Genomic DNA, 13,283 nt, shown 5'->3' on the forward strand with positions numbered 1-13,283 from the left:
CTCGATCGTGCCAGCTAGGGATTTTTCATGAAAATGACCATAGACCAAGTTTAGTATTTTTTCCTCGTTAGTGTGTCTTATAAAACATTGAACGACAAAGGTTTCATATTTTTTCGATTTTTTTTAAATTAGTTATGCTTAGTCAAAGCTTTCGTAACTCCGTTGACCAGCTCAAAACCCCTCTAAACCCCGCGGGGTTTCGCCTAACCCTAGCTCCCAACGTCAGTCGTTCGATCATACCCTGGCGCCAAGCCACAACCCTCAGATGTGGTCTTCTAGAAGGAATTTGGTGGGGCGTGCAGGCTCCGGGCCGTTGGATCACAAGGACGGCTCCACATCGTTGGATCGTGGGGCGATCCGCGAGAGGCGATCATGTTGGTTGTGCTCGGCTTCTCGCCCACCACTGACTCCGCGAAATAAAACGGTGATGTTGGGCCCAAAAGGAAACCAAGCTCTAGTTGGGCCGTCGAATCGCGTCGTTTTTTTGTGAACGTGCTGGCTTTGTTTTTTGAGAACGTGTTGGCTCTGGGTTTTTTTTGCATCATTTGAAATTACACAACAATTGACATTGCATAGAAAATTTAGTTCTTTTTGTTCTATAGAAATGTAAAATGACCAAATTTGTAAGGGCTAAATTTATTTTTATCATGCAAAATGGCCACAAACTATTAAAAAATGGGTCATTTTGCATTTGTATAATGGCCAGAAGCCCTCTCTCTCTTTTTATCATGCAAAATGACCAAATATTTATGGGCCAAATTTATTTTTATCATGCAAAATGGCCACAAGCTCTTCAAAAATTGTCTCTTGTTTTCCATATAATATAGGGTTTGATCACGGATTCCCACGAGTGCAATTAGCTTCTTTTTTTCTTCTTTTAAAACCACCGTTTCCCACGCGTGTACACTCTCAATGCTGTGGTGGGTTTGAAAATGGGCTACTAACTTCACATTTGACCCTATTGTTGCCACGGCCAAATAACATGTAGCACTACGTCTATTTAAGCCACCCTCTGCCTCTGCAATCCCTCATCCATATGCCCTTCTTGCTCTTTGACCCCTTCTCCGTCTTCTGCACATCCCTCAGCCATGCAGTACACCAGACCAACCTACCGCTTCCCACCCTCTGTGCCGGAGAGGCTCTACCCTACCGGCGTGTACGTTGATCGCACACTACGTGTGTCGGCGATATCAAGGCTGAGGACCGCAAGGAACTTCACCAAGTTCTTCCTCGCGTCTGGCTACTACCACCTCCTGAGGGGATCTCCAACGATGTTCCGCGTCGAGGAGGTTATCCAAAACCGGGTGGTGCTTGCTCTCCTTGCCCACTTCACCAACACCTTCGACGCCTTCTACCTCCTCGGGCGGGTGTTTTGGTGTGGCTACGAGTTCATTGCTTTCACCACCCACAACAGGTTCACGGAGTACAACAACATTTTCCCCACAGCAACGCGCATGCACACTCTTCCGTACCCCATCGACAACGCCCCAGAGGAGAAGTGAAAAGAGCGCCCGGAGGAGGAGCGAGGTGGAGAAGGCGGCGGCTAGGGTTCTAAACCCTCTATCTTTTTTAGTCTATGTTATGTTAAGTTGTAATGGAGTTGCTATGGGCTTGTTGGCCCTTTTCTTAAATTCTATTATTAAGTTTTCTATCTATTCTATTATTAAATTCTTCCTAGTTTGAGCTATGTGATCGTGCTATGGGCTTGTTAGCCCTATCTACATATTGGGACTACATATTTGTTGATTATTTTCTTAGAGAGCTCGGCTTGTTAGTAGGGTTCCCTTGTTAGTAACCACCTAGTGCATGCAAGCAAGCTTTGTTAGTAGGGATGAACGAGTGCAACTAAGCATGGGAGTGGCTCTTTTTTTTACACAAGCCACAAATATGTAGCCACCTAGCTAGAAGAGAGGAACCAGCGGCAGTGACCGTCGCTGCATCCGTGGCGGCTGGCATGCAAGAAAGCTGCTCAGTCAGTGCATCGTGGCGGACGCATCGGCGCATGCAGGATCGATCGACGCATGCAGGCTCGATCGGCGCATGCAAGCTCAGTCAGCGCATCGTGGGATCGTGCATCAGCCCATGCAGGCTCGATCGACGCATGCAAGCAAGGTTTGCTGGGTGCATGCATAACAGGCTTCTGTCCTGGCGGCGCGCGCAGACGTTTAATGCAAGGGATGACCCAACGAAACCACGGCCCAACGGTCGAACACCAACACCACCAAACGCGGGCCCACTTGTCAGGTCGAACGGACGACACAGTCCAGCGTGGCCCCAGTAGTCAGAGTTAACGGTCAAGCCTTTGACCTGATGGCAATGTCTGTTGTGCCCAGTTATGAGGGTTTCTGGCAAAGGAGTAGGGAAATTGAGTAAAAGTTAAGAGTGCGGGGATGAATGAGTAGAGCTAAGGAACCAGGGGCACAAATGTAAAAATCTCTTATTTATATATCAATAAAAGCATTCAAATCAAACATACCTAACACAAAATTATGTTCGCAAATCTTATATTTGTAATATCATCACATTTGATTTCATTTTTTCTTCGGTCAAAATAGACAACCTGTTCTTATCATTGAAGTTTATAAAATTTTAGCCCGCACATCGAGCGGGCCACTATGCTAGTTATACTAGTAGGACCACCAGTTAGAGAACTGGGTACATAAGGAAAATTTGGTTGTTCGTTGTTGCAAAGGCCAAGCTACATCATCCAAGGATTTAAGTTTTTCTTTTTCTATTTTTCATTCTGAAATGTTCTTTTTATTATAATAAAGAGTAGGTGAATCAACTTACTAATTAAAAAAAATTAGTAGAACTTCCTCTTTGGAATAGAAATTGGCTATTTCTACATAGGGAAAGTCGTGTGCAATGAAAAATGCAAGCACGATTTGGGGAGGGATTTTTTTCTATTGTAACAAGGAATAATTATCTACTCCATCCGACTAGTTCTGGGTTGGAGTCCCGGGCAACCCTTATAGAAAAGACCCATCAAAGTTTTTAACTTTGACTCACTTCATTTACAAATACAAATTATTGGTTTGGTTAATTTAGTTATATGGATAGCTAATCTTTGGGATGACTTGGTTGACATTGGTATATAGTCTATGTTATACTGTTTAATAACAAGTCTTCTATTATCTATATTCTAGTTAATACGTGTGCTTGGGAGTCCTTGCAATTTGAATAAACCAATATCTTACCATGACTGCAATTTTAGGGAGATGCGAAAGTACAAGCCTGTGGGGTCGCTTCTGCAACTGGATAACTAGCACTAAAATCGCCTTTACATCGGATGGTTCGGTGTTTTGATGATCCCTACCTTATTGACAGCTTCAATTCATAGTGGTAAGGGCTCCTCCTCCACCTCCTCCTCCTCCTCTAAGAAAGAAAGTTAGGGTTTGTGCCTCTCGCTGGCGCCGGCGCAGGTCCGCCTCGTCTCCGGTGGCCCTAGGGCCATGGAGGGGCGGTGGATCCTGGCAAGGACCGGCGGGAGGGCTTCGTTTTTAGTCGTTTTTTTCAATCTTGTTAGGGTTTGTGTCCTAATCAGGAAGGCGAGACGGCGGCGGCTCCCTGAAGATGGAATAAAGGTCTCCCCGCCTAGCCCCTGTTCCGGCGGTGCGTCTAGCATCGTTGGTGGGTGTGTGGAGGTGTGTTTCCGGCAGATCTATCTTTGGTGGATTTGCTCGGATCTCGTCGTTGTTCGTCTACGTTCGTGTGTGTTCGGTTTGGATCCTTCCGATCTACGTTTATTTTTCATCAGCGGCGGTTGCTGTTCTGGGGTGCTGGTCCTATGGGGCCTTAGCATGACGACTTCCCGACTGTCTACTACAACAAGTTGTGCCCGGCTCCAGAGATGGAGGGGCGATGACGGCGCCGCGCCTTCGGCTCGCTTCGGTGCTTGTAGTCGTCGCTAGGTGGTCTACGAATCTGGATGTAATTTTTATTTCTGGTATTCGTTGTACTGCCATGATTGAAGATGAATAGATTGGAAGTTTTTCCGCAAAAAAATAAAATAAAATAAATTCATAGTGGTAATTACCTGCCACAAATACTTCACATTTCATCCAGGTTGTACATCCGACAGTGCAAGCATTTCTGAGTAATTCGGTTGCCGCTACTTGGTGCTCTGTTTTCTGAGTATCACTACTCTGTTTTCTGCTCTGTTTTCTGAGTATCAGTACTCTGTTTTCTGCTCTGTTTTCCGAGTATCACTACTCTGTTTTCTGCTCTGTTTCCATATCTGCATCGCTCAGCGCCCTCTCTTTTTCTAGATATGTACTTTCGTCGAGGAACTGAGCTATCTTTGCAAAGGCATACATCGATAAGTAAGAATCTACTATGTGTTTGTACCCCGACCTGTGATGATGTGATAGGTGTTTGCACATCTCGATCAAATTGAACCATCAATGGGAACAAAACAAAACCCACTTTATTTCAAGTGCAGCAAGAAACCCAAAGTAGTACAGATGAGGAACACACCACTGACCAATCCTCCTCCCCAATGCTTAATGCTGAACCAATGTGAAAAACAAATCATGCCACACAAGAAACGAATTTCTAGGTCGCCAGCCAGCTAGCGCTTCAGTCCAGCTCACTATGTAGTCACTACACGGCCGACACGGCATAGACCGCCGCAGCAGCGACCGCGAACACCAGGGCCACCGTGCCCTGGAGCGACGAGCCGCCGTTCTCCTGCAGGTACGCCGACGGCGTTGCCTTCGACCCCGAGCCGGCAGGTGTCTGCACCTCTGGCGAGGCGGCGCCAGGAGCACCGCCACCACCGTTGTTGCACTTGCTCGCCGGCGGGGTCTGCACGTTGCATGCCTTGGGCAGCTCGAGCGCGCGCGTCTTGTTGAGGGTCATGCCGCCGAGCGATGACGAGTCGCCGCCGAGCGCGCTGCAGAGGCACTGGGGCTGGGACTGCACCACGGAGCCGACCTGCGAGCAGCAGGACTTGGTGGGCGCCGTGTCGTAGCCGCTGATGTAGTTCATGCACGGGTACAGGCCGACCAGCGCCGCCGTGCACCCGGACTGCGCCGTCGCTGTCGCCACCAGAAAGGCCGATGCCAACGCCACGGCCAAGAGGAGGCCGTTGCCAGACATGGCTCTCGCCGCCATTGATGGATTTTTCTTCCCTCGGTTTACTAGTGAAAGCAAGAGGCTTTTCCTTTGCTTCTTGCTTACGCTGATCAGGCTTGTGTGTTCGTACTCTTGGCGCTCAAATTTGTATGATTTTATAGGAGTTGTTCTGTTGGGGAAGGTGGAATTAGTTGGGTGTGTTGGTGAGCTACATGTCCCAACTTTCCTACTCATGCCACGAAATTATTTGTTTCTCTGAATTGCTGCAGCTGTCGTATACTGATACTTCAGAAAAATATTGCATATGCGGCTGCTACAGTACTTTATAGTTTGTGTTCATAGTTGAACCAGGTGTCGTCGTCGTTGCCGTGTTGGATGAAGCTAACAAGGGTATCAAGTGTCATCATCCAACAACGGTATTAAGTGTCATTATCATCACCGTCTGGTGGCTCTGAAAGCATCGGGAACAGTTGCATCTTCGACGGCTAGCGGCCTTCGGCCTCCCACCTCACCAGTGGCGGAGCTACCACAGGATCATTGAGGGGGCCAATGGCAAAATATGGGTTTATGAAGAGGCAAAACTCCCTATTTTTCCCAATCTATGCCATCACAAAAAAAAAAAATCTTCACAGAAGATCCCAGACTTGGGGGGGGGGGGGGGGGGGGGACACAGCCTCCCCCCCCCCCCCCCAGCCATACACATAGCTCCGCCAGTGCACCTCACCGAGATAATTAGAGATGAAGCACGTCTTTGGGCTAGGGCCGGCGCCACCCGGGATCCAACATATCATACCCGAGGGCTAGCTTTTGTTCATGTGGGGCCGAGCAACCCCCATGCTGTAACTCTCTCATTTGGAAGAATAAAAAAATACGCAACCTTAGCATATTCGCGAAAAAATGTATTAAGGTCTTGTTTGTTTCAACTTTGATCTGATTCAAATCACCTAGGGATTCACTTCGGTAGCAAAGCAGATTCACAATTATATAAGATCATATTTGTTTCAGTTTTGATTGGATTCAAATCACTTGTAGATTTGCTTCACTGGTAAAGCTGATTCACAGTATCAGCATTGCCACAGAAGTACACTTTGAGGTGCTTCAGCAAATTGCACTAAATATGGCCTGAATCCAGATTCAGCTTCACCGGCAAAGCTGATTCGAAATGTCTGTTTGTTTCAGATTCCAGATCTACCTTCACTAACAAAGCTGGCTTCACTGGCAAAGCTAATTCAAAATAGATGTTTGTTTTGGATTCCAGATTCAACTTCACTGGCAAAGCTGAATCTGGTTCTTGAAGCTCAAACAAACATGGCCCAAGTGTCATGTGTGGGTTTTTATGTTTTTCTTAACTTGGGAGGAGGTGGGCAAAGGTTGGGTCCGACGTGGATCTACCCCGACGATTGGTGCTGGGGTGAGGCAAGACAAATTCGAGCTAGGTGTACGTGGGGGGGGGGGAGGGGGGGGGGCAGTAGCAGAGCCAGGATATACCATTGTCCCAGGCAATTTGCAAGCTACAGTAAGCTATAGTACTCTCACCATTTTTATTTACTCTGCATATTAGTTTGACCTAGGTCAAACTTTATAAATCTTGACCAAATTTATCAAAAACAATTAATCTAAGATTTCACAATAAAAATATATACATAGTATGAAAATATAGTGAATGATGATTCCAATGATATTGACTTAGTATTGTGGGTTAATTGTTTTTGTGTCAACTTGGTCAAAGTTTAGAAAGTTTGACCCGAGACAAACAAAAAAGTGCAACGTAAATAATAACGCAGGGAGTATGCTACAGTCAATGATGGAAAACTTCAACATGCCCAAGGCCAACGCCTTGCCTGCCTGGGGCTTGTCGTGGCTTCAACGGCGACGACTCGCCGGTCTACATATGGAGGCCTCGAGCTGGTGGCGACGGTCCTTTCCTCGGGTTGGGTCGGCGACCTTGGTGCCTCGTGTGGCACCGATGGGGACCCGAGCGAAGGCTCGTGCTCCAGCGCCAGTGACTCATGTGGGGTGCTGTTGTGGGTTCCCTCCCCATGCCAGAGCTCCGGTTGAGAACCCTAGTCTATCTTATTGGGCTCAATGGTGGCGGCATAATTCATCGATACAACCTAGGTACCTTTCAGTTCCAGCTCGTCAGTGTCTTCATGCATGCTTTATTCCTTGAGAGAAGACAAAAAGAAAGTGGTTCGGGATGGGCCAAAGTTGAAGTGGCGGACATGTTCGGACTAACCTATTTCTTTCCAACATATGAACCAGGTTTGGCATGTTTGGAATGTCTTGGTATATGACTAGGTTTGCGGAGGTCCATTGGAGTGGCGTTTTTGTGTCTGAACATATGAAGATTTGAGGATTGCTTTGAAGATGTTCTTAGGGATTTACTTAGGGGGTGAATTTACCATACCTCCACATTGGGAACATACCCAGGCTCAATGTTGTTGTCTACCTGATTGTCGGCGAGCTCCCGCCTTGGTCAGAGCCGCTGCAATGGCATGAAACGACGATCTTCTCTGAAAAAGATGACCTGGTGAATAAGTTGGGCCAGCAGGCTGCTCTCTAGCCATTTGGGCCTTAGTCCTTAGCAGCGCGCATTCTAGCGAGCCACAAGCCCAAATGTCTTTTTCATGAGCCCCAACTAATTCAGAAAAAAATGTTGCATGACTGGCTCATGTAATTTACACAGTGCTTCATTGCCTCCAACCTGTTTATATTTCAACCTAATTAAATGAATGCAATTTACTAATTTATTTTTTAGTTAGAGATTCACCATGGGGTGTCATATGTGTGTCTGGTTGAATATGTCATCAAGACAGATATATTTTTGTGGTATATGATACATATTTTATTCGTCGAGCTAAGGATCTAGAAATATAAATATGTGAGATCTTATACATTTGCATGGAGAGAGGTTTTCTTTTTGCAGGAACATTGAGAGAGTATTTATTATTGTATCTCATGTTTTTGCACATTGATGATGCTTGAATTATAACAGCTTTTACAAAAAGAGTGATCATACCATCAGCCTTGACATCGATTTATGCACACAATAAACAGTAATTGTGGTAGCCTTTACAAGAGTCAATATGTCATAAAGTGATACAAAAAGGGCCACAATGGTCAACCGAAGAGAATGACAACCGACAAGAAACAAGAAAAATGCTGCCCCATACGTCACAAAACCAAAACAAAATTTACATGGATAAGGTTCTAGATGACCCAATATTGGTGCTTATATTTACATCGCATTTATATGTGATACTCGTGGTTATTGGTAGATCAAGCACTAAAATGAAGCACTTTAGCTTTTGTTGGGCCCAGGCTTCAACAAATTGCTAGATCCGCCACTGGCCTTACATAGGGAAGGGAATACACCTATCCTTGAAGGAAATATGCCCTGGAGGCAATAATAAAGTTATTATTTATTTCCTTAATTCATGATAAATGTTTATTATTCATGCTAGAACTGTATTAACCGGAAACTTGATACATGCGTGGATACATAGACAAAACATATAGTCCCTAGTATGCCTCTACTTGACTAGCTCGTTAATCAAAGATGGTTATGTTTCCTAACCATAGACATGTGTTGTCATTTGATGAACGAGATAACATCATTAGGACAATGATGTCATGGACATGACCCATCCGTTAGCTTAGCATTATGATCGTGTCAGTTTCATTGCTACTGCTTTCTTCATGACTTATACAAGTTCCTCAGACTATGAGATTATGCAACTCCCGAATACCGGAGGAACACTTTGTATGCTACCAAGCATCACAACGTAAATGGGTGATTATAAAGGTGCTCTACAGGTGTCTCCGAAGGTGTTTGTTGGGTTGGCATAGATCGAGATTAGGATTTGTCACTCCGTGTTTCGGGGAGGTATCTCTGGGCCCTCTCGGTAATACTCATCACTATAAGCCTTGCAAGCATTGTAACTAATGAGTTAGTTGTGGGATAAGGTACTACAGAACGAGTAAATAGACTTGCCGGTAACGATATTGAACTAGGTATGATGATACCGAAGATCGAATCTCAGGCAAGTAACATACCGATGACAAAGGGAACAACGTATGTTGTTATGCGGTTTGACCGATAAAGACCTTCGTAGAATATGTAGGAACCAATATGAGCATCCAGGTTCCGCTAGTGGTTATTGACCGGAGACGTGTCTCGGTCATGTCTACATAGTTCTCGAACCCGTAGGGTCCGCACGCTTAACGTTCGATGGCGATTAGTATTATGAGTTTATGTGATATGATGTATCAAAGGTTGTCCGGAGTTGTGGATGTGATCACGGACATAACGAGGAGTCTCGAAATGGTCGAGACATAAAGATTGATATATTGGACGGCTATGTTCGGACACGGGAAGTGTTTCGGAGAAGTTTCGGATAAAACCGGAGTGCCGGAGAGTTATCGAAACCCCCGGGGGAACTAATGGGCCTCGATGGGCCTTAGTGGTGAGAGAGAGAGAGAGGGGGGCGAACAGGGCAAGCCGCACGCCCCCTCCCTATTGAGTCCAAATAGGACAAGGAGGGGGGGCTTTCCTTTCCCCTCTCCCTCTCCTTCCTCCCCCCTCTCTCTTTAGGTGGAAACCTACTAGGACTTGGAGTCCTAGTAGGATTCCCCTCTTGGGGCCCGCCAAGGAGGGCCGGCCGGCCTCCCCTCTCCTCCTTTATATACGGGGGAGGGGGCACCCCATAGGCACACAAGTTGATCTTTTAGCCGTGTGCGGTGCCCCCCTCCAAAGATTTCCACCTCGATCATATCGTCGTAGTGCTTAGGCGAAGCCCTGCGCCGGTAAATTCATCATCACCGTCACCACGCCGTCGTGCTGATGAAACTCTCCCTTGACCTCAGCTGGATCTAGAGTTCGTGGGACGTCACCGAGTTGAACGTGTGCAGATCGCGGAGGTGCCGTACCTTCGGTGCTAGGATCGGTCGGATCGTGAAGACGTATGACTACATCAACCGCGTTGTCATAACGCTTCCGCTTTCGGTCTACGAGGGTACATAGACAACACTCTCCCCTCTCGTTGATATGCATCATCTAGATAGATCTTGCGTGATCGTAGGATTTTTTTGAAATTACCACGTTTCCCAACAATCCTTACTAAAAAAACTATCCTTGCTCTGAGGTTACTGAATTTGGTACAAGAAACTATTGTATGGAGTACTAATAAGGAGGGCTACCATGAAGAATTAAATAAAACTCTTCATGGACAATTTCGTTAATACGGATGAGATAGCACATATAGAAAAAATCAAGACTGAGATGGAGAATAGTTGGAAATTACAATCTTCAAGCAGATATCTAGGGATGTAAGTATCAAAAAATGACAGAAACACTGTTTATCTCCATGCTAAGGCTAACAAGAGACATACAAAACATATACCCCTTCGCTCCTACCCTCTGTGAACTCTCATCTAGGATTTCCCTGCCACTCACCGGCGCCACCGCCGGTCCGCCTCATCTTCTATGGTCCTTGAACCATGGAAGCGTGGTGGATACCAGCCTTTGCCGGCGGGAGAGCCCCATTTTTAGGTGTTTCTCGGAGTTTTCTTAGGTTTTGTGCCATGCTCAAGAAGACGAGGCGGCAGCGGCTTCTTGAAGATGGAATAAGGTTCTCCCCACCTACATCGTCGGAGGGCATGTGGAGGTGTGTCTTCGGCGGATTTCCTGGAATCTAGTCGGTGTTTGTCTTCGGTGGATCCACCTGGATCTGGTCTTTGTTCGTCTACGTCTCTGTGTCTGCGGGTTGGGTCCATCCGATCTATGCTTCTCTTCATCGGCAGCGGTTGCTGTTCTGGTGCGCTGGCCCTATGTGGCCTTAGCACGATGAATTTCTGACTGTCTACTACAACAATGTCTGCTCGGCTCCGACGCGGGAAGGGCGCTGATGGGGTGCGCCTTCGGCATGCTCCAGTGCTTTTAGTCATCACTAGGTGGTCTACCGACCTGGATGTAAATTTTACTTCTAGTGTTCTTTGTACTACCCACACGGTTGATGAATAAATGAGAAGTTTTCTCGCAAAAAAAAGAGGCATAGAAAACATGTGTCTTTCCAAGGCTTCGACGGTCCACTTTTTACTGCCAAAGTGTTCATATGGGTTGCCTCTAATTTTTATAAATATCCTTTGGGTTTCAAACGAAGCCTAATATCTGTTTGAAGAATGCTTTTGGTCAAATGACGAAATGGTTTCAGTTTCCGGAGATGATTGTTTGCAAATATCTTTCTATGAGGAAGAAACTATCTATGGGCTCGTGTACACACGGTGCTCTTGCTCTTGATGTCGCGTCCTCTCTTCTACCAAGTCATTTGGTCGAGTCCTCTTCAAAGATGATTATCATGGCTTTGGTGGGGGATCGAGAGTGCCACATCAGATTATTTTTTTCAACTGAATTTTGTAATCATCACACTCATTCCGAAAGAAAACTATGCTATGAAGATGTTCAGGGCACATTAGTTTAGGGACTTCTTATCTGAAGATTTTTTACCAAACCTATGATTAATAAGATTGCACCTATTGATTGTAGGTGCTTTTGTTTTCCAACCAAACTATGTTTGTTAGGGGTAGATTCATTTCAACAAGTGCCATTTTTTATTGTTGCAAAATAACAAGTGTCGTTTCCGCCTATGAGCTTCCCACGAAGTGCACAAAACTGATTCTAGTGGTCTGATCCTTAACCGACTATGAAAAGGCTTACAACATACTATTATGGAAATGTCGCTTCCCGTTGATCTAAAACTTATTTCTGAATATTTCAGATAACTTCTGTGTTAGAATTAGACAAGAGGACAATGTCCCCCTCTTTTTTAATTTACTAGCTAGTGTGTTTGCTGAAATATAGGGAAAATGCTGCAATCACAATATCATTAGAGGCATTCTACCACATATAATCCTATTGGTTTTGTCATCACTCAATTTTTCTTGAAAAAAATCGATGATTACCGTTGTTGATCATATACGGAGACTCAAAGAAGACAACCAATAATAATAATACATATGTGGAACAGAACACCCTACAATATAATCCTCTCGGTCCTCACCAATCACCAATGCCCAATGCTAAACCAAATAATACCGGGAAAGAAATACATTTTGGAACTACCATCCAGCTAGCGCCCCAGACGCTCACAGAGAGGACACGGCGTAGACCGCAGCAGCCGCGAGGGCGAGCACCAGCCCAGCCGGGCCCTGGAGTGACGAGCCGCCGTTCTCCTGCAGGTACGCCGACGGGGTCGTCTTGGATCCAGACCCTGCCGGTGTCTGCACCTCGGGCGTGGTCGGCGTGGCGGCGCCAGGAGCAGTGCCACCGCCGTTGCACTTGCTCGCCGGCGGGGTCTGCACGTTGCACGCCTTGGGAAGCTCGAGCGCGCGCGTCTTGTTGATGGTCATGCCGCCGAGGGACGACGAGTCGCCGCCGAGCGCGCTGCAGAGGCACTGCGGCTGGGACTGCACGACGGAGCTCAGCTGCGAGCAGCAGGACTTGGTGGGCGCCGTCTCGTTGCCGCTGATGTAGTTCAAGCACGGGTACAGGCCGACGAGAGCTGCCGTGCACCCGGACTGCGCCGATGCCGACGCCACCAGCAGCGCCGCCACAGCCGCGACCAGCAGGATACTGCTGCTGCTTGACATGGTTCTCGCCGCCATTCGATGAATCTTCTCCTTGGACTGCTAGTGGAAGACAGATGCTTTTTCTTGGCTGGAGGCTTTGGAGCTAGATGCTGTTTGTGCTTTTGGCATTCGAATTGGTGTGTTCTTATAGGAGTGGTTATTGTTGGGGAAGGTGGATTTAGTTGGGTTTGTTGTTGAGCTACTTCCTACTCTTGCAACGAAATGATTTCTTTCTCTGAGTTACTGCAGTTGTCGTGCACTACTTGAGAAAAGTATTTGATATGTGGCTGCTAAAATAGTTATGTTCAGAAAGAAAGTTGGACCAGGCCGGTGCTGGTCCATGCCGTGTTACACGAAGCTAACAAAGGTAGTGAGTGTCGCGGTGCGGTTTTTGTTGGCTATCTCTTGTATTTACCTTCCTGTTAGGAAGTGTTCTAGTAACTTTTTTTTCTCCAGTAACTTGCTTTGTTATCCTGGCATGCAACCAATTGATCTGATGTTTGCTCACTTGACAAATGCAACCAATGGCGCGAGGAAAAAGTTTTTTGAACTCGACCGAGAGCACAAATCACTTCTATCAA

The 13,283-nt window shown here is 46.4% G+C and overlaps 2 protein-coding genes across 2 annotated transcripts; both read right to left on the minus strand.

Moving 5' to 3' along the window:
* Positions 1–4,406: 4,406 nt before the first annotated feature.
* LOC123117155 (non-specific lipid transfer protein GPI-anchored 5) lies at positions 4,407–5,186 on the minus strand. The gene has a single exon (XM_044537979.1). It carries the CDS (start codon positions 5,113–5,115, stop codon positions 4,603–4,605), a length of 513 nt encoding a protein of 170 aa, XP_044393914.1. The 5' UTR covers positions 5,116–5,186; the 3' UTR covers positions 4,407–4,602.
* A 6,878-nt stretch (positions 5,187–12,064) lies between these two features.
* Positions 12,065–12,805, minus strand: LOC123117156 (non-specific lipid transfer protein GPI-anchored 5). The gene has a single exon (XM_044537980.1). The coding sequence runs from the start codon at positions 12,736–12,738 to the stop codon at positions 12,220–12,222; it is 519 nt and encodes a 172-aa protein (XP_044393915.1). The 5' UTR covers positions 12,739–12,805; the 3' UTR covers positions 12,065–12,219.
* Between the last annotated feature and the right edge of the window lie 478 nt (positions 12,806–13,283).

The sequence above is a fragment of the Triticum aestivum genome, chromosome 5B (assembly GCF_018294505.1).
Source record: "Triticum aestivum cultivar Chinese Spring chromosome 5B, IWGSC CS RefSeq v2.1, whole genome shotgun sequence".
Lineage (NCBI taxonomy): Eukaryota > Viridiplantae > Streptophyta > Magnoliopsida > Poales > Poaceae > Triticum > Triticum aestivum.